This window comes from Thalassophryne amazonica, chromosome 1 (genome assembly GCF_902500255.1).
Source record: "Thalassophryne amazonica chromosome 1, fThaAma1.1, whole genome shotgun sequence".
Lineage (NCBI taxonomy): Eukaryota > Metazoa > Chordata > Actinopteri > Batrachoidiformes > Batrachoididae > Thalassophryne > Thalassophryne amazonica.
The window spans coordinates 129,726,400-129,751,581 of NC_047103.1; the positions used below are offsets into that span (position 1 = coordinate 129,726,400).

The 25,182-nt window shown below is 41.3% G+C and overlaps 1 protein-coding gene across 1 annotated transcript; it reads right to left on the bottom strand.

Moving 5' to 3' along the window:
* Positions 1-225: 225 nt before the first annotated feature.
* On the bottom strand, positions 226-17,406 carry LOC117514171 (protein jagunal homolog 1-B). Its single transcript, XM_034174496.1, has 4 exons — positions 17,292-17,406; positions 14,243-14,340; positions 2,442-2,514; positions 226-895 (listed from the first exon to the last, which is right to left on the bottom strand). Exons 2-4 carry the CDS (start codon positions 14,329-14,331, stop codon positions 506-508), a joined length of 552 nt encoding a protein of 183 aa, XP_034030387.1. The 5' UTR covers positions 14,332-14,340; positions 17,292-17,406; the 3' UTR covers positions 226-505.
* Between the last annotated feature and the right edge of the window lie 7,776 nt (positions 17,407-25,182).

Here is a 25,182-nt window from a genome sequence, read left to right on the forward strand (position 1 = left end):
AGATTTAAACTTGTGGGGTTTTTGTGTTTTTTCTCAAAGGTCTCACAGCAGAGCTGAATGTAACCTGAGCATCAATGACTGTGCAAGATAATTTCGCTTCATTCAGGGGTTCATGTGTTGGTGAATTTCCCTCACTGAACTGCTGTACTGATTCAGGTGCAACACGCAGTATTACCCAAACCCTTGATTCAGTATGATTCCGACAATGGATTGGCCACAACTGAATCAAATGTACCTGGGAAGAGCCTGGCTCCTGTACACGAGACAACAGCAATAAGAAAGAATCCAGAGATTTGTCTGGTTTGAACAATCATATTTACACAAAAGATGCTCACAGAAAACACTTTTTGGCATCTTGCGTGGCTCAAATCACCACATGTAACTTATTTCTCCTCCTCTTCAACAGTTCAGTGGAAGATTCCCCAAAAAACATTTCAGCTCCTTGATTTCTCGATCCACACAGCTCAAACAGCAGACAATCTGAGAAAGCTAGTTTTAGTCAAACTCATTTCTTCTTCTTCTCCTGTGTGGTCGTGAACCACTGGTCCAGGAGCTTCTTGCTATAGTAGATCTGCCAGCCATGCACTTGCACAGCGATGACAATCACCAGATACATCACGGACACAGCAGAAAAGCCAAAGATGAAACGGTAGGCTTTGCCATGGCGGTAGAGCTGCTGAGCCACAGGGAACATTTCCATGCCACCGTAGATCAGCGGGGCCACACAGAAGAGGCCAGCGCTGATCATGGAGACCACCAAGTAGCTGATGTTGTTGCGTGGCAAAGACAAGAAGCTGAAGACTGTGGGAATTATGCTCAGGAGGTATGGGTACTCCCACTGGTACGGTGACGCCACCACCTTGTGGGACACCAGGCCCAACTGGCTCACTGTCACCTGAAAGACAGAAAATACTCTTACTGAAAGACATATTACAAGTTTGTTTCAATTTCAGTTCATCCAGCTGTAAATGCATAGCAGCCTTAACTGGGAAAGTAACCTATGTCATACTGCGGTCCTGTCCAGGTGGAGAAGACGTAGCATCTCTTCCACTTCATAGTACAAAATACAGAGATGGATTCCTTCCATCTCTTGGTAATGGGTTCACAGGTTTTGTTTTTGTGTTTTTTGTTGCTGTCCCGCTCTCGATTGAGTGGTCTCTGGATCTTGAGCTTAGATGTGTAGGTTGGGGTCATGGGGGGGGGGGTCCTGCCGGCTGTGTTGGGGGTGTCGTGTGTTGCCAAGCGAGGACACCGGAAGGGAGCCCATCCAGCACCGACTCATCCCCCCAGAAGCCCACAGGATGCCTAGGCAGCACCAGAAAGCAACACTCCCATAACCCCCAAAGCCTCACCCCTGACCCCAGATCCCCAAGCAAACCCAAGACCCCGCTACCAGGACAACCAAACCACCAAAGTAATAACAAATCTGTTGATTTTTTTCTTCATGTTTTGATCTGGAATAGAATGTGCACTGTTCCCAATGCATTTGTGTGTATGGAAATAAAAGCTATTTTCAGGATTTTGAGCTTTACTCATTTTTTTTTAAACACACTGCTATTATTTTGAGCACAGCTACACATATACAGACACATATATAGATAGCAGCTAGCCCCTCAGTCTAGCCAGACAGCAGGTTGGCTAGTCTGTAACACAAGGCAAAATGCAAATGTGCTGCTACATCACCCCCAAAGGGGGACTTGTTTCAATTTTTTTATGTCTCAGTCACATACAGAGTTTTGTACCAGTTCTGAAAATGTCACCTGCACAGCTTGTATGGTCTAGGTACCAGTATTGCATTTGGGGGTGAGATAATAAGGAAAAAAAATATAAATAAAATAAAGAATAGAACCAAAACAACAGGGTTCCCAGCCCTGCTGGGACTGGGAACAGCAATGCTTAAGCCCCCAATACCAGTGTCTTACAATTTTTTTTGTTTTTACATATTTTGCAATATTTGAATATATTTATTGTGATGGCAAGAAAACAATGTTTCCAACAGAAGTGGCTGAGGGAGTCAATTTATTACCAAAACATTTATCAGACATACAGGTAAAGTGTATTCCACCTTTGTCTTCTTGTTTTTAAAACAACTAGTTGAAACATAACTTCTTAGTAGGTTTTTGGTGTCCCCATTTTAATTCATACATATTTGAGCCATGAAGAGTGGTGGCTAACTGTGCCAGTCAGGTAGCACCTACTGGCTAGAGGAAGTACTGAACAGAGGTGTTTGGAGGAGGAGGTGGAGGAGAAGAAGAAAAAGAGGCGCTGGGGTTTTAATCAGATATTTTACATTGATAATCAAGATGTTAATTTCCTTATCCAAATCTTAATGTACCAGTACCACACAATGAAATCCATGAAGATAATGATTAATTTAGTGAAAATCATGCATTTGTAAAAAGTGGAATGACATTTTCTGCATAATGGTCATTATTTCCTACCTGTGCAGCCAACAGGACCCAGATCAGCACGTGGACAATGTTGAGCTTCCGGATTTCAGACTTCAATGCCACACTGCACAACATAACACACAGGGTTGGCAGATGAAGGAGGCAAACGCAGCAAAACACACAGAGCAATGACAAATTTACTGCTACATTAATTACACAGTCATTAACTCATTTTGCCTCTAGAAATGGACTGCTTTTGAGAATTTATAATCACTAGTGTAGTGCCTGTAGGAGGTTTTTTTTTTAACCTGGGGGGGTGGGGGGGGGGGGGGGTAATGTTACCTAGAGTGCCTTGATTGGAGAGTGGCGTCAACACAGAACATGAAGACATTTTGGGTTCTACTGTGCTGAAGTACTGAATGAACCTTTTATGTTTTTAACATTTTTTAAAAATCATTTAACCACATACAGCAACACATCCAGGTACAGGTGCTTTCAAAATACATATAAAAATAGTTAAGCTATCAAATTTACATAAATTCACAATTTATGATGATTTAATTAATTTAAAGTCAGATTTATGCAGCTGCTGCTCTGTAACTCCGTGTCATACGTGCATGACAGTTTTAAAGTTCTCTGTCTCTGGATTATGTTTTATTCTGGACTAATCTGACCCTCAAGCTTTTTTTCTACAATCACCACCTCCAAATCAAAGGTAAGTTGAACATTTTGAACTCTTTTTACCGACTTTGTGCTGTAAATGTGCGGACTTTTCTGATCCATTTATCAGCGTGCGCGCTATATAATATGATGGCAGACGAAGGATTAAAAGCAGAAAAGTGTCAAATCACAGCCCTTCGTGTCTGATTTAACAGGTGCATGTCAGGCTTCAGGTCACAGTCTGAACACAGTTTGGGGAGAAAAAAAAAAAAACAGACTTTTAATCACAAAAATGACTCCGATCCCACTTTCCTCAAATCGGCGAGTGTCAGAACTGAACTTTACGTCCAGACTGCTCGGGGTTTTTAATGGAAATACATTGAGATTGGACGGGACATTTAGCCGATGTGAGCCATATGCACGCAATGGATTAGTTAAATCAGGAGGCGTTGAACATCTACAATGAATCCTGAATCGGGATGTGCGTCTCATTAATGACCGGGTCAAAATTTCCTTTGAAATTTTTTTCTGCCAAATGTATTTGATCCATTATCAAAATGTTATCTGCATGTGCACTGTAATCCCGCATTCACACGCGACGACATGCGAGCAACGGCGGCGACAGGTTGCCATGTAATCCCTATGGAAGGACGCGTTGTGGCACCTTAAAAGTTCAAGCCACCAATGCGACGGACGCGAATGAAGTGACGCAAATGAAGCGACTGGCGCGATTGTGGCGCAATATCACGTCTTGATGCCCTCCTCCCCAAGTTGAAAAATCTGAACTTTTTTGTCTTGTCGCGCCACAAAGACCAATCAGGGACTGGATATGTAGTGACGTGGAGATGTCTGGAGTTTATACTTGATGTGGACATGTCCTGTCTCTGGCAGCCAGCCTGTGAGCAGGACTTATGTCCCTTTTGTCCTTTATTTCACAATTATAACAGAGCTTGAGGGGAGAGCGAGCAGCAGCACCGCAGCAGTGGCAGCAGCCTTTTTTTTTCTGCGTGCAAACGCGAACGAATCGTCCGTGATAGGGCTGCAGCTATCGATTATTTTTGTAATTGAGTATTCTATTATTCTGGCGATTAATCGAGTAATCAGATAAAAAGTATTTTTGCATTTTTAAACACCATCAATAGTCCAGGGCTTTCCCTAAGCAATGGCACAATGTCCCTGTACCAAAGTCTTGACATTTTACTGAAATGGCGATGGGATGTGGCTTTCTGTTCTGTTTTTTTCCCCCCACCTTGTAAAATGTAACCATTTTGAGCTGTTTTTTTAAGGTTGGTGGACTGGATCCCTACGTGATTTTTTAATTTTTTTATCCCTGTTTCTCTGTGATTCAGCAGATGCATTTCAGCAGGTAAGGAGGTTGAACATGCAAGCCTCACAGTTTTTTTTTTTTTTTTTTTTTTTTAAGTTACCGTGTTTGTGAAGCATTGTGTGTTGCCCAGAAAAAGTGAAACACTTAGTGCGAGTCTGAACAGCAGCCGGCTTCGACTGTGGGTACCCGGCCGTCGGGTCAATAGTCACTCACGTCGAGCAGACCGTGTGTTTTGTAATAATAGACAAACACACTGCTTCACTTTAAATTTGCAATAAGTCTATTTCAGATTATCAGTGTGGACCCTTTTTCTCTTAAAAGGCTTTATTTTACTCTGTGTCGCATTGGAAAGCGGTAGCTTTAAGGGCTAAATTATTAGCTGTTACACGGCCTGAGCGCATATTCTAGTCTTCTTCTGTTGTTTTTCTGGGGATGTTACAGCACCACACAAAGGCCTGGCATATGTAATACAATGTTTAAACAAAGCTTCGAGGCACAGAATTTGCCTCAATGATTTTTTGTAATCGAATTATTCGAGTTATTCGAGTAATCGTTTCAGCCCGAGTCCGTGAAGATTATTTTATTTATTAACTACACAGATGTATAATAAACAAATGGTGACTGGTTTATAACACAATTATGAGACTTTGAGGGGAGAGCGAGCAGCAGCACCGGCCAGTTTTTTTTCATGTGAACGTGAACGAATCGTCTGTGAAGATAATTTTATTAACTACACAGATGTATAATAAAACAAATGGTGACTGGATTATAACACAATTATGACAGAGTTTGAGGGGAGAGCGAGCAGCAGCACCGCAGCCAGTTTTTTTTTTTTAAATTGTTCACATGTGCGCGCGCGAACGGGACAGGAGATCTTCAAACTGGGTCCTGGAGAGGCATAAGTACCGCTGAAAGCGGCCGTCATCCAGACGCAGCTCCTGCAGCAAATGATGAATTTGTGGTGTCGCATGGCGACACCACAAATTCATAGACTTTTGATTTTGGTGTACCCGTGATTATGCGGACCTGGTCAGGATGGGGTTCACAGAGGCCTTGGCTATAATTGTATAATATATATACATAAATATATACACACTCACACACACAAACTTACAGTATCGCCCGGGCCCGGCTATGAAAGCTGCTGACGGCTCCTAGTCTATTCGCTTCACCTCCATGAAGAACTTGCTAACAGATGGTCCGATCATAAGCTTTCAACCTGTGTGCTTTTTCAGATACTGTTTAGATATTTATAGAGTATGTTAATGTCTGACTTGCTTTTTCTAATCGTGTTTTTAGTTTCTGCTTTGTAAAGAAAATATGGGTTTCGGACTGATTGACATGGAAACCGGTCCGATATGGGAAAATAGCCGACCAGTAATCAGCCAATCAGAACACGTGTAGCGTCGCAGCCATATAATAAAAGATTTTATTCAGCTTATGTACTTACTGCAACGTACAAATAGTGGGAAATTTGTGTTAGCAAAATATGTATTTTAGCTAACGTCTCCTCAATGTTGTCAAGTTAAACAGTTGCAAGGAACAGTGACAGTATGCGTTTCACAGTAAAAGTATTTATGTTGGCATTAAATCTTTTATTTTGAAATGGTGCAAACAACATGAAGCATGTCATGTTATTTAACTTTGCTACCAGTAACATCAGCGAGCCACGCCATCTTGGAAGTACGAATGTTACAATGTTAATGAAAATAAAGGTTTTGAAATTTAATTTCCCAAATTTTCATAACAAAGGATGCACATCATCATGCTTTGCACAAGTCATATCCGATAGCTAAAGCCGATGTGACAAACAGAGAGATATGCGAGCCACACACAGACACTTCTTGCTTTACAGATATAGTTGGTGAATAAAAAATTGTTGCCTCAACATTTACTACTGTGGATTGGACATAACCTGAACTTACAAAAGTGCAGCTTATATCCAACACGTCAAGTAAACTTCTGCGCCTCTTTATCAGACAGGCTCTCCATCTTCATGCTGTTCAACACCTTCGACCTCGTCTCGGAGTTGGACAGTCTGGCCGCCTGCCTGGTGTCCATGGCTCTGCTGCTCGTCTTCTCCCAGCAGCTTTAGCAGCTCAGATGGAGGCTAACCCAGGATAAGAACTCTAAAGCCTGTGCCCAAAAGATCCACGGGATTCCCCTTCATTGGCGAGATGTACCACTGGCTCCCACAGGTACGCACATGCTCTGGGCATGGAGGAGAGCGGCATTAAAACACATTTTCCACTCTGCCTCTCTGACTTCATTCACTGTCTCATGTTCATGCTGCACAGCACGCACTGTCTACAGTTATTTGTGGAGAGGTTGCGTCACTTGTGGTAAGATTAGTATTACGTGCCAATCAGCTGCTGACGGCACAAAAACTCAAGTGGAAACTGTCGAATTGTGAGTTTTCCTCAAAAAAAACAAAAAACAAAAAAAAACACAGCTTCATGGTGAAGTGGTAGAGAGGAGGTTTTCTTAAAAAGAATACCTGAAAGTTCTGCTACAATATGCCAGAAGGTACATCTAGGATGGAAGCTTAGATTTGATGTTTTGGTGAAAGAATTAAGTACTTTTATTTATTTATTCTTTGGTGGTTTCTTGTAGCATTTTGGAAATACTGAAATGCACTGTTTCCTCAAAACAGTACATATACTCATTAGAGCCCAACCAATATATCGGCCGGCTGATATTATCAGCTGATATAAGCCCTTTTCAAAGTACTCACTATCGGCCAAAATTCTGCAGATAGAACGCCGATAATTTCTCATGAACAGAACAGTTACTGAAAATGTAACATGTAAAATGTCCTTGCACTGTTTGTCCAGTAGATGGAACTCTGACTCCATTCAACTGAGAGCTGCTTACACCCCTGCTTAAATGTGTTCATCACCGGCCCTGTAGTTCACCGTCACACTGCACTGATCGGCTGACAAAAGCATACAAGTAAGTTTATAAAGATGTTATTTGTAATAACTTTGCGATTACATTCACCCCACATTACTCCCGTTTCAGTTCAACTCAGTTTGATTAACTCAGTTTATATAGAATCAAATGTGCTTCATTGCGTAGGTCACACTTTTTAATAAGCCCACGTTGTGTAGACCTTATTTCTAGCATGAAAAGCTTTCGTTTACTGCTAAGAGGTTGAAACATTCAGATTCACTGCTTGTCCGGAAGGGTTCTGGGAATTACTGCCGTTCGCCATTAACCCTCTGGGGCCAACGCCGTCGTATACGGTGGGACCAAGCTTTACTAAATTGTAAATAACTTTTTAATGATATAAGATAGAAATATGAGGACAAAGCTTCAGCTTTTAGTTCATACCTTTTTTTTTGTTAAGGGTCCAAAAAAGAATGTTTTATTCATAAAAAAAAAAAAAAATCAGCTGATTTATCGGCTATCGGCAAGTGAGCCGATTTATCGATTATCGGCATTTTTTTTCATCCAAATATCGTTATCAGCATTGGCCTAAAAAAATCCATATCAGTCGGGCTCTAATACTCATATGTGGTTTTTGGGAAACCCCTATGAAAAAAATGAAATCAAATCTTGATTGATGAAAAATGCCAGGTCTTGCGAAAAGCATAGATTTTATAGAGAAAAGACAGTGCTCTCTCTCTCTCTCTCCCCCTCAATTCAATTTCAATGGAGCTTTACTGACATGGGAAACATACACTTACATTGTCACAGCAAGTGTGAGAGCAAAAAATAAAAATGTATTAAGTCCTCTCTTTCTCTGTTCCTCTCCCTGCCTCTCCTGAGTGCTCAATCTCTCTCTGCATCCCCCCACCCCAGGTCTCACTGGAGCTCTCTCTCCCTCTAAATTTCAATGGAGCTTTATTGACATGGGAAACATGAGTTTACATTGTCTTACATGGAGCAAAAAAGAAGGATTAAAAAGATGTACATACAGTTAAAATTCTACAGTAAATAAATGTGTGAACAGGGGATATGGGATTGAAATAATAATAAAAACTGTGCTTTCTGTGTAAAAATATACTATCATATGAAATGTCTTATGTTATACATAGATAAAGTGACACAGCAGTTTAATCTCCTGTTTTGGGTTTATGGTGGTTTATGTCCGTTGCCCCTTCTTCTCACAAGCAGCTCACAAACCTTGATGCCATGTTTGCACATTGTTGTACTTCAGCCAACAGATACATAGGTTTTCGATGTTGGTCAAAGTCTTTTTGGGTGTTTGTGATTTGTGGGAAGTACGTGTCTCTGATGTCTTGGTACATATGGCAGGTGGGGAGGAAGTGCAGCTCGGTCTGTACCTCATGTTGTGAGCAGTGTGTACACAATCCGTCTTCTCTGGGGAGCCAGGTCTGTCTGTGGCAGTCTTTCTCCACGGCAAGGCTGTGCTCAACGCGTCTGACTCTGTCCAACCTGCATCGCTTCAAAGACAGCCTGTGTGTGTGGGGGCTGGCTGGACCACACCGACTCTGTGCTCACCAATAAGATCGGCACAGTGCTCGGCTTTAATGTGGGCCACAGTGCCACTCCACTGTGCGAGAGATCAACCGCGACTCCTGCCACTTCCCAGGATTTCCTGTGCTGCAAACACTGTTGCCCGAGCTGTACTACCTGTTGATGGCCCTGTTCCTGCAGCAGCCTGTCACTGAGCTACCAGACAGCCTGCAGGTACATTTCAACCTGGACTCTATCTGGACTTTGATATTTGGGATACCAGCCTGCAGCAGGACGGTCCACAAACATAAAATCCATCCATTACCAGACCAGCTAGAACTGAACCACAGGTGCCTGGACAGTCGCCTCTGGGCTTCTTCTCGCTGGCTTTATTTCTTCTGCAGCTTAGTCATTTTGACACTGTGATCCAACTTTTAACTTTGTTTGTCCGTTGTCTGTAAAATCACTCTTTTGCATGCTCGCATTCTGCGTATATGCTCATCTTCATTTTGACACCGACGATCCAATTTTTAACATCACTCTTTTGCATGCTCGCATTATGCATAATTGCTCATCTTGAGTGCGAGTCATTGTGCCAGTGCGCACACAGCAGAGCTCATCTGATCCATTATAACAAAATGTCAAATCTATTATAAACATACTTTTACAGCTGCTTATAAAGAAGGAATGTACATGCAACTGTTTTACCAAGCTATTACAATATAAACATTACAAATAATACCTTTTAGGCTGTTCCAAATACGTTCTCCACCTCATACAGCACACGAGAGACAGGAAAAAAGGGTTCCAATGGAACAGTCCTCTGTGATTCCAGAAATGATTAGAGGCATTTTCAACATCTAAACTCTGACAGAAAATGATTAATCCGCTACAATATAATTAATTTATGTACAGTGTCATGACGAAGGGCACGAGAGGGCAAAGCCAAAATAGCCTGCCCTGTCCTAGTACCCACCAGGTGCTGGGATAATGGGCTTTTAACAGCCTCATCCTCACCACAAACATGCCTCTAACATCCTCGTAGTACCTCATACACAAACTGCCCCACGCTGTTGTTGCTAAATTTTGAACTTCTTGAAATTAGCGCCATGCTCAGAGATGAGCCTCGTTATCCCAATCAATATTCTGCCTCTAACAGCCTCTAAGAGCCACTATTCTCCCACGTTTGTTGAATAACTGGACTTATATTAAAAAAAAAACATGTTATGTGGCTAATTATTCATCATTCATTATTAGGTGAGACCAGGGCTTTAGAGGTGTTCAGTAATAATCCCTCTCTCACTCTCTCCCCAAGAAATTAGCTCTTTAGAATGCTGAAACATGCGTATTTCCAAAATACCACAAAAACCAGCCCCCCCCAAAAATAAATAAATAAAAGTACTTAGTTTACTGATATTTGAAGTTAGTCTGGGTAAATTGTTGGACCCTTCCTCCCGTTTGTGATGAAAAGTTTGTCAGAACAACCAGCATTAGTACTATGCCTACTGCAGGAAAGCAGACCTCCCCCCTCCACAGCAGCCAGCAAGACTTTCAGCACATACACAGACTTGTCCTGGATCGGAAAACTTTGCAGGTTGTATCGGAAATTCCAATAATTCCAATCAGTGAATTACGTTGGTATCGGCTTCCGATACCGATATTAGATCGGACTGGCCCTATCTCTAATTTTTACACACCCACATACGGAGACAGTGGCGGAAGACATCAAATGCACTACTTTTCCCACTCATGGTAACGACAACATGACACAACTAAACTGACTAAACCAATTGGACTACAAAAACAATAAATCAAGAACACCAACAACACTGTTTAACATGAACCACAAAACCAGATCCCCAAGTTCCCATGGTCCAGTGCAGCACAACAACAATATCCCTAATTTTTCCAAAAATATTAGTCCTATCAACTTTCCGCTATCATGGCATTCATCCTTGACCCAAAATACATAAAGGCCCTGTCACACCTTGGCGATTTAGCCTGCGTATGCCGACCGTATTAAGAACTCTGGCGCACGCTGGTACACGTCTAAGAAATTAATGCAGCTGTCACACCTTGATGATTAACCAGCGTATGCCGACAGCCCCGTTTACAACTAGTGGTTCAGGTTGGTACTGCACGGTGTGGTGCCGGTCAGAAACAGAGTAATTTAACATTATTTTATTTTTTATTTTCATTTTTTATCTTGGTGAACCATTTTCATTGTGTACAGAATGCTGATGAATGGACTGGCTGTGGAAAACGCTGCCGTGAATGAACAGAGTGCTGTCTCTAAATGTTGAAAATTCCGAGTGGCTGCTTCCTGATCAGAGGACCTGATTAGCTCTGATCAGGCCATCACAGACCTGAATAATGAAACACTGTGATAATTTAAACTTTTAAGCACTAGTCGACCGCGATCAGGTGTGATCTGAAGGAAGTGCTGTGTGATCTGTCGGTGATCACCGACACCGACGGCACTTTAAACGTTTAAACAGCGCATTAATCAGGTGTAATCGCCCTGATCGATGGATCAGGTCATCTGATGATTGCACCACAGCACGGCTTTAAAAGTTTAAATCACTTTTAAAGTTTAAATCATCACAGCGCTTCTGTGTGTTCAGAGCGCAGGACCGGCATGAGAAACACACCTGTAGCAAAACCACAGAGGGACTTGCTTTAAAACGCTGCGTTTCCAGCCACAAATTAAAGTATTTTCAAAGGTCATTTTCAAAAATTTGTTTTATGTGGACTCATGTCCATCTGTGATGGTGAATTGGACTGAAATTAACAGGTCAGTCTTTATATTTGTTCCGTGTGTGAATGAAACAGTCATTCTGCATAAGGACCGCAGGTTTCAGCCAATCAGTGGCCAGCATTAATGGATGGATTTAGACTGAGTAAATTGTAAATATGTGCCAACAATCACATAACTTACCTACAACTTATCCAGCATGTGCGGAACTTATGAGTCACATGCTGGCACGCGTTGAAAATTTTCGGGATGCTCAAAATTTTTGGGGGAGCTCAGCTTCTTAGGACGTACATCAGCAAGCATCAATGTGTTTCAGTGTGCTCTTAAGTAATAAAAAAAAACTTACCCTTAAAAATGACACCTAAAAAATTAAGTAAAACTGATATAAATATCAAAAATATACATAAAGTATAGTAAGTTGAAAGTGGTTTTAATCATTATCACTGAGAAATAAAGTTTGTACAGCTTCTCAAAAGTGTGTTTCTTGGAAAGCGCGCTGGCAGCGTTCCATCAGTGGTCACGTGATGCCGTGACATCACAGCGTGTAGAGTCCCGCCTTTGTTAGATTGACAACAGGAACAGACAGACCTCAGCATGGACAGTGATGCCACTGAGAACTTTTCTGACTCCTCAAGTGTAGATTATTTCTGTGAGGAAATCAAGACTAGATTAGAGCTGTATCTTTCGGACGAACATTCAAACCAGGAGCATTCTGACAGCGAAAATAATGCCGATGGTGCTTATGGCGGAGCAGAAGCAGAGGCAAGAGATGACCAATTCCGATGGATTTTGAAAGGCTGCAGAATACAGAATGGTAAGGGAGGCTTTGATTTTTGTTGCTGCTGTTTATAACACTATAATTATAGCATTTTCGATTCCAGCGTCTGTTTACTGCCTTTGTTATTTTTCCGGAGCTGCGATAGTGTAGCTACTACTTGCGGACCACCGTCATTACCTTCGGGTTTTTGCCGTTTTCGAGTGCCTGGCATTGCATTCATCTGTGTTTAGTTACGTTATTTTCACGAAAGAATAGGAAATAAACAGCAGAAGTTTCAAAAAAGATCACCGAGAACAACAGTGAACATGCCACCGCCGTGTTTACTACGTATTGCACTGACATTTTTACAAGTTCCTTGACCATTTCAAGATTATTGTGACCATATTATTTGGGGTTGACATTTTAGGTGTTCCTGTGAGTCGTGCGAAAACATGTAGATGGTAGAGGAAAGTGTCTGCTGTCGGGAGTAAATGCGGGTGTGCGAGCGGAGGGAGCGGCAGCCTGAAATTTCGTGCATCATACAACGCCGCGGCTTTTGATCAATCTGCCTGGACTTGAAAGGGCTAAAACCGTTCGCCCTTGTGTTTGTGCAATATGCTGTGACACACTGGTCAGGCATATTGACAAACAAGTCCCTGAGAGCTGTGTTTAACCAAAGTTTCTGCCGCTAAAAAAGTGTAAACAACGGCCGCCAAGCGAGCAAGCCGATACGGTCTACACGCAGTGACGTATTTCAGGTTTGGTGCTTAGCAGGAAGCTGGTCACAGGGCGTACACATTTTTCAGTGGCGGGATGTTCAAATGTTGTATATAACGGGACAACCGCGTCCATATTCCCAAAACGCTTAGGTTGACCGAATTATATAACCTTTGTTACATGTAATAAGACTATGTTGTCCACTTTAACTTATTGGAGTTATGCAAGCGTTTTTTTAATATGGTTGGCATATTCTGGCTAAATCGTCAAGGTGTGACAGAGCCTTAAGTATACCAAACAGCAAATGTCAGCTCTCCCCAGTTTCTCCGTGATCAAAGCCATACACAGGCACGTGCACGCACAAAGGCCACTTGACAATTAAAATATAATTTTTTTCTTCAACTTTGATTTGGACTAGAATGTGCAGTGTTCCCAACGCATTTGCATATATGGAAATAAAAGCTATATAAGGATTTTGAGCTTTACTCACTTTTCTAAACACAATGCAATTATTCTGAACACAACTGTAGCTACATTAAGTTCATTGTGGACTTATGATAGGTTTGCCCTTTTTCAGGATTTGTATAATCCCAGAGTTTTTAAGCACAGAGCTTTGTGTGGAGCTCTGATCGAAAGAGGACAAAGTGAGTTTTCCGAAACAGACAGCAGTCATTTGACTTTATTTCAGAGATGGCAATGTTTTTTAAAAAAAAATCTGTTTCTATTTTTCATTGCCATGTTGTTTTCCAGCCATAGAAAGTCCAGTGTTACTTTATTATGTAATTTTTCTGCCAATTTAGTTGACACAGCCCACTTGAATGACAGAGAAACACAAGCAAGATAAATCCAAACTGTGACGAAAATGAAATTGAGTGAGGAAAATAAATAATTTAATATTTAGCTCGTTTGGTCCTCTATCCATCCATCTCTCTCGGAGTGCGCATAAACAGTGAGGAAATATGACGTCACGTTTTTAGACAATACGAAATTGCTCAAATCCACCTTGTGTGTCAATAAAGCGGCAGATCTCCATGGAAGTGTAATGCCACACAACAGACGCTGAAGCAGTTACACAGAAAGCTATTCTCACATCCCTTCTGTGTCTCTACAAAGTTTTAGAAGGCCCACCAGACTCACAAATGACGCCTGCCTGTGTAACATGGCCCTATGCGACTGAGTCTTATTACTACAATCTGAACAGCAGAAGAACAAACCTCATCTGGTAGTGTGTAGCAACCCGCTCACGGTGCTGAAAGTCACTTCCATCTGTGCCTGTTGCTCTTGGACCTGCTCGAGACGCCATTATGGATAACTGAAAGTAAAAATCAGCAGGCTTAAAATAAGACATCAACGTTCATTAAAAAGCAATGGTTGCATGCCACATCAGACAGACAATATAGCTGAAATACACCATAATGTACATTTTGTAGCTTGTTTGCAATAATGACTACTAGACAATCCAAATATATATATAGGCTGAAATCCTTTGTCTGAGATGCTGCTGGAGACGGCGCGCGTTTTTCAGGACCTGTGAGGGATATCCGAGTGGACACTATTCGAGAAATTCAGCTGGTTCTCTGTGAAAAGTTTAACGGCTGATGAGAGATTGTGGAGTTTCTTTCGCTTTAAGGGCAGCTCACAAAGCGGATCGGAGTGGCGCGGCGCGGTCGGAGGTGGCGTCCGTCTGGCTGTTTCAAGCTGAAAACTTCCACATTTCAGGCTCTGTTCACCCAGGTTGTCGTCAGAAACAGCGAGACGCCGCCGCCTCGGAGCGCAGATCGCCGTCAGGCGCCGTGGGCCATCCTTAAAGCGACATTTACAGACCAAAATCTTTCATCAGCCGTTAAAATTTTTACCGAAAACCAGCTGGATTTATCGAATGGTGTCCACTCAGTTGTGCCTTACAGTTTTTGAAAAAATTTTGATCAAACAAAGCAGCAGTCTCTGAGCCATTTCTAAACAATGAAAAAACAACGAGAGGGTGGGCCACTCCTCACTCAAAGACTGCCCACAGGCGAATGACGTAACTGACAGGCGTGAAAAAAGTCTCGCATGCCCACAAGGGTTCAAGCATGTCTGATGTAATCACATGTGATTCAAATCCATATGGTTTTTGAAAAAAATGTCGGGTACTTTTCTAACAGACCTCGTACATATATACACACACACACACACATATATATATATATATATATATATATATATATTGTTATGGATGGGCTGATTTTGTGTTTGTGGATCTTTTTGTTTTTTTGGGAAGTCGTGTGATCCACACAGGTGTATGTAACTTCCGGGTGTATATAATTAAAGCTGCCACCTCGTCATGGCTTTTTTTAGTCTTTGGTTCGTTGTTTTTTCTCCATCACTTTTTCAACCATCGACGCACACGCAGAACTACATTTCATGGATGTCAACACAGGTGAACTGCAGCCTGACTCAAGATGCACACACTGGCCGGACTGTGCCCGAGTGTGTTTTTGGACTGTGTTTAAAAAGTTCCTCAACTTCAGAGCATGTCCTGCTGCTGCACTCAGCTCATACAGACGGAGCCAAACAGCAGAAAAAGCTCAGACAGACATATCGTCTGGAGCAGCAGGATGATAACAGCGATCCCTTACGTGACCGCTGATAAAATCATTGTACACCTCCAAAAACTTGAAATCCTTCATGGTCGTCATCTCCAAGATTTAATTTCTCACAATGTCGCTTTCGATCTTCGGAATCAAGAGTTAACACATAGTCTGAAGTAATCTTCCCATGCATTTTCTCACTGCATCTGCTTGGAGTCTGGAGTTTTCTGCCTACCGTTTGTGTGCGCATGTGCGGGAAAAGCAGAAGTAAATAACAGCAGCGATTCCTTCTATTGTCTATAGAGGGTTTTCAATCACGTGATCGATTTGCTGCAGGACAGGTGCCATCTCCATTCTGGATTACAAGGAGGCTGGCGGGTGAAAGAAAAATGAAGAGAATGTACAGTTATTACGAGGCTTTAAATCCTTGAGATAAAGCTATTTATCGTGATATATGTGTAGCAGTTGGTTCAGTGGATCCGTATCTTATACCAGATAGTGAATTTAGTGGTAATGTAACGAACTGGCCGACAGTGTCACATTGCGATATTGTTAACTAGGAAGCTGCCGACCAGGTCAGCCTCGCCGGCCTCCTGCAGAGCATCACAGCGGAGCTCTGAAAGTGGAGGTCATCTTGAAGTCCTGAGTGGTTTCTCTCACCAGGCGCTAGAAGAGCAACTTGCGGATCAGCAGCTCAGTGCGCGAGGACCACAGTGTAAATAAGCATCCGTATTGGAAGCGTTCTTGTGTCATCCTCGGCAGTATTTTTATGTATTCTTATATGATTTTATTGCCGAATAAAATAAAATAAAATTCTGGTAGCAGTAGATTTCTGGTAGTGGCGGATCTCTCTCAGTGCCACGGTGCCGTGAGGCTTCTTCACACTGATGATGAAGCTTCTGCAATTGTTGGCCAAATGCACGTAGTGTATCACAGCGGCCACCTCGTTGTAATCCAGAATGGCCGCGGGACACAAAATGACATGACCCATACGTCACATGAAAACCCTCCATTTAAATCAGATGGTTTTGTTTGATCTCTAATAGCCAGTTGATAGCTATCATTGCCTGGCATGATGAGATTTATACACGAAGTTGGCCTGAAATGAACCATTGTACATTAAATTGACGAGTCTGACCCCTGTGAAAAGTGATCAAATTACATGTGTATCTAGTTCGGCGATGTTTTTATCGGCCACAAATGGCCACCAGAGGGCGCTCGGTGTAAAGTCCACGCCAATCCATAGTGACATCATGTGAAACCTCTCCAGCAACAGCGACGGCTTATTTTAAAACTATGTCGCTACAGGTACAGTTCAGTTTCCAAAACATGAACTCTACAGGTGTGAGGACACCAACAAATATTTTTACATGCGCGTGCGCTTGACGAATATCACTGGTATTTCGTCTCCCGTACTAGCCAGTACCTAAACGACGTTAAACGGTTCACTACGTAACCTTAAATTCATATTTTCACAGGTCATCAGTCCAACTCTCATCCCACATGCAGACCCAGATGTTTGTTCACCTTCGCATTTCAGCCTGAAAATATAATTTGGGAGAGACTGCTAACGTAGACAGAAGCTAGCTAATCAGACTGAACTTCAACCAGTCGCTGAGCCAGTTCAGTGTTTAAGAAGGTAAACAGGAAAATAAACTTAAAAAACTAACAACAAAACAATCACTGCACCTACCTTTCACTCCTCTTTGAACATAAAAATCCCTTTAAACAACAGTTCTACACAAACCTCGACGTAAACCAGAGGTGTAGGGCGGGGGGGGGGGGGGGGGGGGGGGGAGTGACATTTCAGATTCTGATTGGTCAGAGCGCGACTCTTCTTCGTGGAAACCGATATTCTGAGGCTTCCAGGTATATTACAGCCACCTATGGGACAAGAAATTTAATCACATCGAAAAAGTTGAAACAAACTAATTGCTGAAGACCAATACTGTTTTGCAAAACTAAGCTCTGTCTGTACTGTATTCCCTGTATTTTAATAAAACGTGATGAACTGTGCAGAGATTTGTGCGATCACATTTCATTTATGCTTTCTGCTTGAGAGGATTTATTACACACTGCCTAACATTTTGCCTGTACTCTGCCTCTCTGCACAGATGTGACATGATATGAAGCACACTGAGGTGATAGCAGCCTGTAGTTGTCGCACCATTACATCACCATCACCTTGTATGAACAACACAAGGCAAGGTAGAACCAGGCTTTCATGTTTTCATGTCAAATTCTGAGCCCATGCCACCTGAATATCACAACAGAAATTGAGAAACATCAGACCAAACAACATTTTTCAAGTTTTGCTTAGTCCAGTTTTCCTGATCTCGTACCCACTGCATGATCTTCTGCTTCCGTAGCCTGCCTTTTATTTAAGTCTATGGCACAAGGTATTTTCCTATGGTAGTGTTGGAATGACTTTGTGTCAAACAAGGAGACTCTGATGATGAGTACCACTTTCATTTTGAGGGAACATTAGCTATGACACTTTGGTGATGTGGTGTGTTTCTATGTGCTTCAGTGCTGAGGCCCTCAGCAGTCCGAGAAGGACAAGACAGGGCCCATGTTCCATCTGGCTGTGGCAGATAGATGGTAACTTCCAAGAGGTGGGGATGGACCAGTTGTCTGTTTAGGCTGTTGCCATTCAAGCTCCAAGGCAGGTCCATAGTGTGGTGAATGTGGTGATGCATGCTATCAGACCTGATGTGAACCACCACTCATTGTTTTTCCTGGACTATTCTCTGTAGACAATAACTACAGGTGGATCATAGGAGTTTGACTACCATGGTATAGACCAGGGTTTGGTTCCAGGTGTCTACTTCAGGCTGTCTGTGTTCTTGAACACAACACTTCATCTCAATTGTCTGAGTCCACCCAGATACTAGCTTTGGCTGGATAAGCAATCTACAATGGACTGCTGCCCCGTCCACTTTAAGTGACAGATTTTTATCCGCTTCATTCTATCCGGGGAGAAGCTCCAGCCCCATGGGCCTGAGGGCTTGTATAGGATTTATCTTTATTCTTGTTTAGTCTCTGGAAATTTTTGTGTGAAAATTCCGGTCAGCAGCGGTTGTAAAATACTCAAACCAGCCCTTTTGATGCCAACAAACATGCCACATTCAAAGTCACTTAAATCACCTTTCTTACACATTCTGATGCTTCTTTGAACTTCAGACCCTTTTGACTATGTCAGGATGTCTAAACACATTGGGATTCCGCTATGGGATTGGCTAGTCAGAAATTTGCACTCAGGAGCAGTTGAGCATTTGGACCAAATAAAGTGCCCGGTGAGCATATAGCTCCAGTTATAGGCTGAAATATAAAACATAAAAAAAAAAAAAAAAAAATCATATCAAGTCAGTTACAGAATTTTATCTTTATTGTACATCATAGTCAAAGGGAACAAATGTCAAAATCACACACTTGAGCCAGTTTCTTATTTGCTTATGCTGTGCATCGTCACAAGTAAACTAAAGGGAGGGAAAACTTTAAAATATACAAATATTTAAGAATTGCATTCCAAAATGGCACATCCACAGTTCACAAAATTAAATTACAAATTAAAAAAGTAAAATACAGGTACATCCAGGCATGAATGGTGGCAAAAGATTGCCTGATTGTGTTTTTACTTGAGAAATCCATGTTATGTTTTACATTTTAGAAAGAATTCTCTCAATGCTCTTATTAAGCATTTACCCCCAACACCAGCTCAGTTCATCAGGAGTTCAGAAAATAAATTACAGACATGAATAAAGTAACAAATACTATTCAAATAATTGCATCATTTAAAAAAAAAAAAAAAAAAAAAAGTAAAACCACGTTTTGTAAGGGAAATTGTAACAAAAGGAAAAAAGGATTTAAGGTTGGTCAAGTGCCACATTTTGAGGAAACTGCATAATAATTTTCTTGAACTCTAGTGGGATGAGCTATCAAATGGAAATCTCAGCCTTGGATAAAATGCAAAATGCATAGTACATTGCTATTAGATGAACCAGTAAAACATTGTAATCCAAATAACTCATTTTCAGTGGTGGTAAATAAAAACATTGTAGTTGCATTCCTGTATGATGAGTGCAGTGAAAGTAAAGATACATGTAATCATATTAAATGTGAGTAAATGCAGTGAATAATGAAATTAACATGTTCTTATGAGCCCAGTATGCTGGACATCTGCAAAGTAATCATTGTTTGCACTCTTGTATCTTGATATGACATGGATAGCAAACACAGGTTTTTCAATGTCTCAGAAATTATGCCAGCCATTTCTTCAACATCGATATGCTGCAGTAAGTTGACAGATATAACAAAGAACAATGTAAATATGCAAGAGTCATAACAACTGAGATTCTTCAGCAGTCGCAAATCCTTCTAGAATCCTGCACAAGACATTATTTATTTATTTGGAAACTGAAAATGTTCAGCCTGAACACATGTAGCTAAACGCTGCACCCGTCTCTGTGTTGTTCAACATAAATGAAAATACATCCTTAATTTCACAGAAAGAACACAGGTTCGAGGGATGTAGCTGTCCGGTTCAGTATGATTGCTTGCACTGTTTCACTGCAGTTAAGTTTAGTTTTCCTTCCTATTTTTCAACATTCTGCTCTTAATTTGCAGGTCACATATTGTAAAAAGCTGCAGAACTTAATGCATTGATATCTTGATTTGTTTGTTTACTGTTGTCACGTCACTGGATACAATAAATAAATGTAGGTTAATACTTGTATGGTCCGATTTTTGCTTTACTGACATACAAAACTAGAAGGGCACTTACAAGCATGTCCTCCCCCTCAGAGGACCAAAACATCACATCTTGTAATGCTAAGAAACTGTCATTGTTCCTAATTTATTAAAATTATGGTAAAACACCTCTCTTTATCATGATTATCGCTGATATTTAAAGATATCTATTAAAGGCTAGGTCTATCATTTTTAAGACATCTGATTAAAAATGTTTATGAATGAAACCATATTGAAGTCAACAAATATAAACACTGATCAGCTATAACATTGTAACCACCTGCCTAATTACTGTGTAGGTTCCCCTTTGACACCAAAATAGTCCTGACCCACTGAGACATGGACTCCACTAGACCTCTGAAGGTATGCTGTGATATCTGGCACCAAGCCATGAACAGTAGATCCTTCTGTTGGATTGGACCACACGAGCCAGCCTTCCATTATTTTGAGCATCAGTGAGCCTTGCCCGTCCATGACCCTGTCGCCTTTTCACTGGTTTTTCTACTTTGCACCAGTTTTGGTAGCCACTACAGACCAGGAACATCCCACAAGAGCTGCAAATTGGAGATGCTCTGACTCAGTCATTCAGCCATCACAATTTGCTCCTTGTCAAAGTCACTCAAATCTTTATGTGCCCCCATTTGTTCCGCTTCCAGCAGATCAATGGCCCAATTTACATGCACATTAAAAACCCAGTCGTTATCTGATTACTGGCTTTATCTGATTATTAAGTGTTGTAATCAGCACAATCCGATATGCTTCATCTGATAACCATTATCTGATTATGAGAAATTGGATTAACAGACCTGGAATTCTCCTCAGTTTCTTCGGTACATGCCATTAATCTCATTTATTTTGTTCTTTTACCTTTGTATGTGTAAAAGCAGTTGCCACTCACATTTCCAGAGTTACAGCGAGAGGCACTGTTCTCTCGTTGGGGCTCAAAACATCCTTCATCAGATCACAAAGCTGTGAGAGTCTGTTGTGTCCCCCCCAAAATTTGTCAGGACCCACCAGTGCCGCTTGTGTGTTGTTTCAGTATTCTAAAGAGCAAATTTCTTGCTGATCTATGCGGTTTATAGACATATGCGACAGATGAGCAGAAGTTGCTGTGATCTAAGAGCATGAAGTCATATTTTCTCACTGTTTGTGCACCAGGACATGGATTCTGTGCACTTTCAGTGCTGAAAGAGAGACACAGAATGAGAGCGGGAGTGAGGGTGCTGTCTTTTTCTCGATACAGTCTATTTTTCTTCTGGAGCTGCCCTTTCTCCGTACACTACTTCGAAAGAAATCCACCTAATAACTGCAATCATGTAAACCAGGTTTTTCCAATCATCCATTACTGAAGTGCATGTAAATGTGAGAGATCAGATTATTACTGTTAACAGATTACTCCAAATTATCGGATTATCATGGTCATGTATAAATGCGCTCATTTTTAAGGATAAAATGTTAACTTGTTGCATATGAGGGAGTGTCTAATATATCCCAACCACTGCCAGGTGCCATAATAAGAAGATAACCAATGTTATTCACTTCATGTGTCAATGGTCACAATGTAATGGCTGATCAGTGTAAATGCAGCATTTTCATTATTTTGTCCCACTTTTCATGGTTTGAAGTAAAAGACCTGAGACTTCTTCGATGCACAGAAATGTATGTTTTGCTCAAATGTTGTAAACAAATTTATTAAAATCCATGTTAATGAGCACTTCACCTTTACCAGGATAATCCAGCCAGCTGGCTGGTGTTGCACATTAGGACACTGAATAAACAGCATGATTACTGCACAGAAGAGTTTTGAACTTGAATAAAAGATGTATTAGATGAAGAAGCCGATGATGGTCCAGGCCTGGCACGGTTACATGTGATGTGCAGTTGTGAGACTGGTTGGAAAAAGTAAGTAAGTAAGTAAGCTTTATTTATATAGCACTTTTCACAGACCAAGGTCACAAAGTGCTTCACACGATATAAATAGACAATAAAAACAACACATACAAAAAAACACTGGAGGAGGTTAATGGTCATGGAATGAACATTCAGTTCACATGCAACATCTCTGGTGGACATTCCTGCAGTTATCATGCCAAATGCAAGCTTCTTCAGAACCTGTGACATCTGTGGCCTTGTGTGATAAAACTGCACAGCCCATTGTTGAAAATACTAATCACCTACTTCAGAGTGTTGTAACTGGTCAGAGAGGCAGTTTTAGTGGAAGACTAATGAGCATTAAGTGTTCCACAGAAGTCCACAGAAAATCATTGCTTTCTACATCCAGTGCACTCTCCAACTCCACCCTCTGCCATTCATCTAAATGTACACACAGTAGCTGTTGCCTCCCTGCCTTACTGTATCTCATCAACACTCTTTTTTATGCTACTCAAATATGCAATAATAACATCTGAGGCTGCTCACATGTGCGACAACTCTTCCACTCTCAGAATGCACAATAAATTGTTTTTATGTGAAACTATCAATACTATGAGGCACAATAATTCAGGCTCAGTGCTAAAGAATTTTTATAAGTACAGTAGTCTTAACTGGGTATTTATCTTCTATTTTATTTTCTTCTTCTGTTTTTTTCTTATATACTGCTCTTCATGTCTACGTGTGTCTGTGATTAAATGTGGCATTGTAACATAACCAGTTTCCTTTGGGATTAATAAAGATTTCTAATTCTAATTTTAGAGTGGACTTTTATTGACACCAGTCCGAGGCACATCTCTGAAATAATCATGCAGCTTAATCAAGATCTTGATATACAACACCAACCTGGTGCAAGGATTATTTCAGACAAGGTGAAGTGCTCACGAACAGATTTGAACAAATTTGTTCACAAAATTCAAGTGAAATAAGTCTTTTGTATGCGTGTACAAAATCTAACAGATTTTACTTCAATGTATGAAAAATGTCAACAAAAACAAAAAAGTTGTATCTATATTTTTGCTGATTATAAATAATTTTAAAACATCTTGTGATAGCCTCTCCATCAGGTCGAGCTAAATGTGTCTTTACAACCACTTTCATGAAAATCAGTTACTTGCGCGCGCGCACACACACACACACACACACACACACACACACACACACACACACACACACACACACACACACACACACACACACACACACACACACACACACACACACACACACTCCAGCTCTATGCAGGACACTATCTTTCTATTTGACTGATAGTTAGGTCCAAATATATTTAACACTGACAACACAATTTTTTTAAGACATCACTTCCGTTGGAAACAAATAATGAATATGATCACATACAGTGTATCTGTAAAGTATTCACAGTGCTTCACATTTTCCACTTTTTGTTATGTTACAGCCTTATTCCAAAATGAATGAAATTATTTTTATTTTCCTCATAAATGTGCACACAATACATCAAAATGACCATGTGATTTTTTTTAAACATTTTTGCAAATTTGTTAACAACAACAACAACAACAAAAAAACAACAACAACAAGAAGTCACATGTACATAAGTATTTACAGCCTTTGCCATTTGCCATGAAGCTCAGAATTGAGCTCAGGTGTATCCTGTTTCCACTGATCACCCTTGAGATGTTTCTACAGCTTAATTGGAGTCCACCTGGGGTAAATTCAGTTGATTGGACATGATTTGGAAAGACACACACCTGTCTACATATAAGGTCCCACAGCTGACAGTGCATGTCAGAGCACAAACCAAGCATGAAGTCAAAGGAATTGTCTGTAGACCTCCAAGACAGGATTGTTTCGAGACACAAATCTGAGGAAGGGTACAGAAACATTTCTGCTGCTTTGAAGGTCCCAGTGAACACAGTGGCCACCATCATCCGTAAATGGAAGAAATTCGGATGCACCAGGACTCTTCCTAGAACTGGCCACCGATCTAAACTGAGTGATCAGGGGAGAAGGGCCTCAGTCAAGGAGGTGACCAAGAACCCAATGGTCACTCTGTCAGAGCTCCAGCATTCCTTTGTGGAGAAGCTTTCAGAAGGACAACCATCTCTGCAGCAATCCACCAATCAAGTCTGTATGGTAGAGTGGCCAGACAGAAGCCACTCCTTAAAAAAAGGCACGTGACAGCCCACCTGGAGTTTGCCAAAAGGTACCTGAAGGACTCTCAGACCATGATAAACAAAATTCTCTGGTCCGATGAGCAGAGGTGTCAAATCCAGCTTCAGAAAGTCAAAACCCTCCCATGTGTTGCTTCTACCTGTGCACCTAAAACAGGTGATCTCAATAATTGGCTCATCCACCTGCCTAAAGAGCTGAACTAATTACAATCAGCTGGTTTATTGGGAAGATGGAACAAATATGTGGCTGGACTTTTACTTTCTGAAGCAGGATTTGACACCTCTATGACAAATATTGAACTCTTTGGTATGAATTCCAGGTGTCATGTTTGGAGGAAACCAGGCACCATCCCTACAGTGAAGCATGGTGGTGGCAGCATCATGCTGTGGGGATGTTTTTCAGCAGAAGGAACTGGGAGACTAGTCAGGATTGAGGGAAAGATGAATGCAGAAATGTACAGAGACATCCTGGATGAAAACCTGCTCCAGAGCTGACCCAGTCTCACGGCATGTCATGATTCAGCAGCACGAAATATACATTAATCTATTGGTTTGTGATATTGTCACGAAAAGCGCCTCATTTTCATCAAGGCAGCACAAATTCATTCTAATACATTCCGTGATGGCTGCATGAAATTAATAGTGAAACGGGGGAGTGTGTCGGGTGGTTATGGTTGGGGTTGGGGGAAGGAGTAGGGTTAGGTTATGGTTAAGGTTATGGTTGGGGGTAAGAGTAGAGTTAGTAATAGTGAG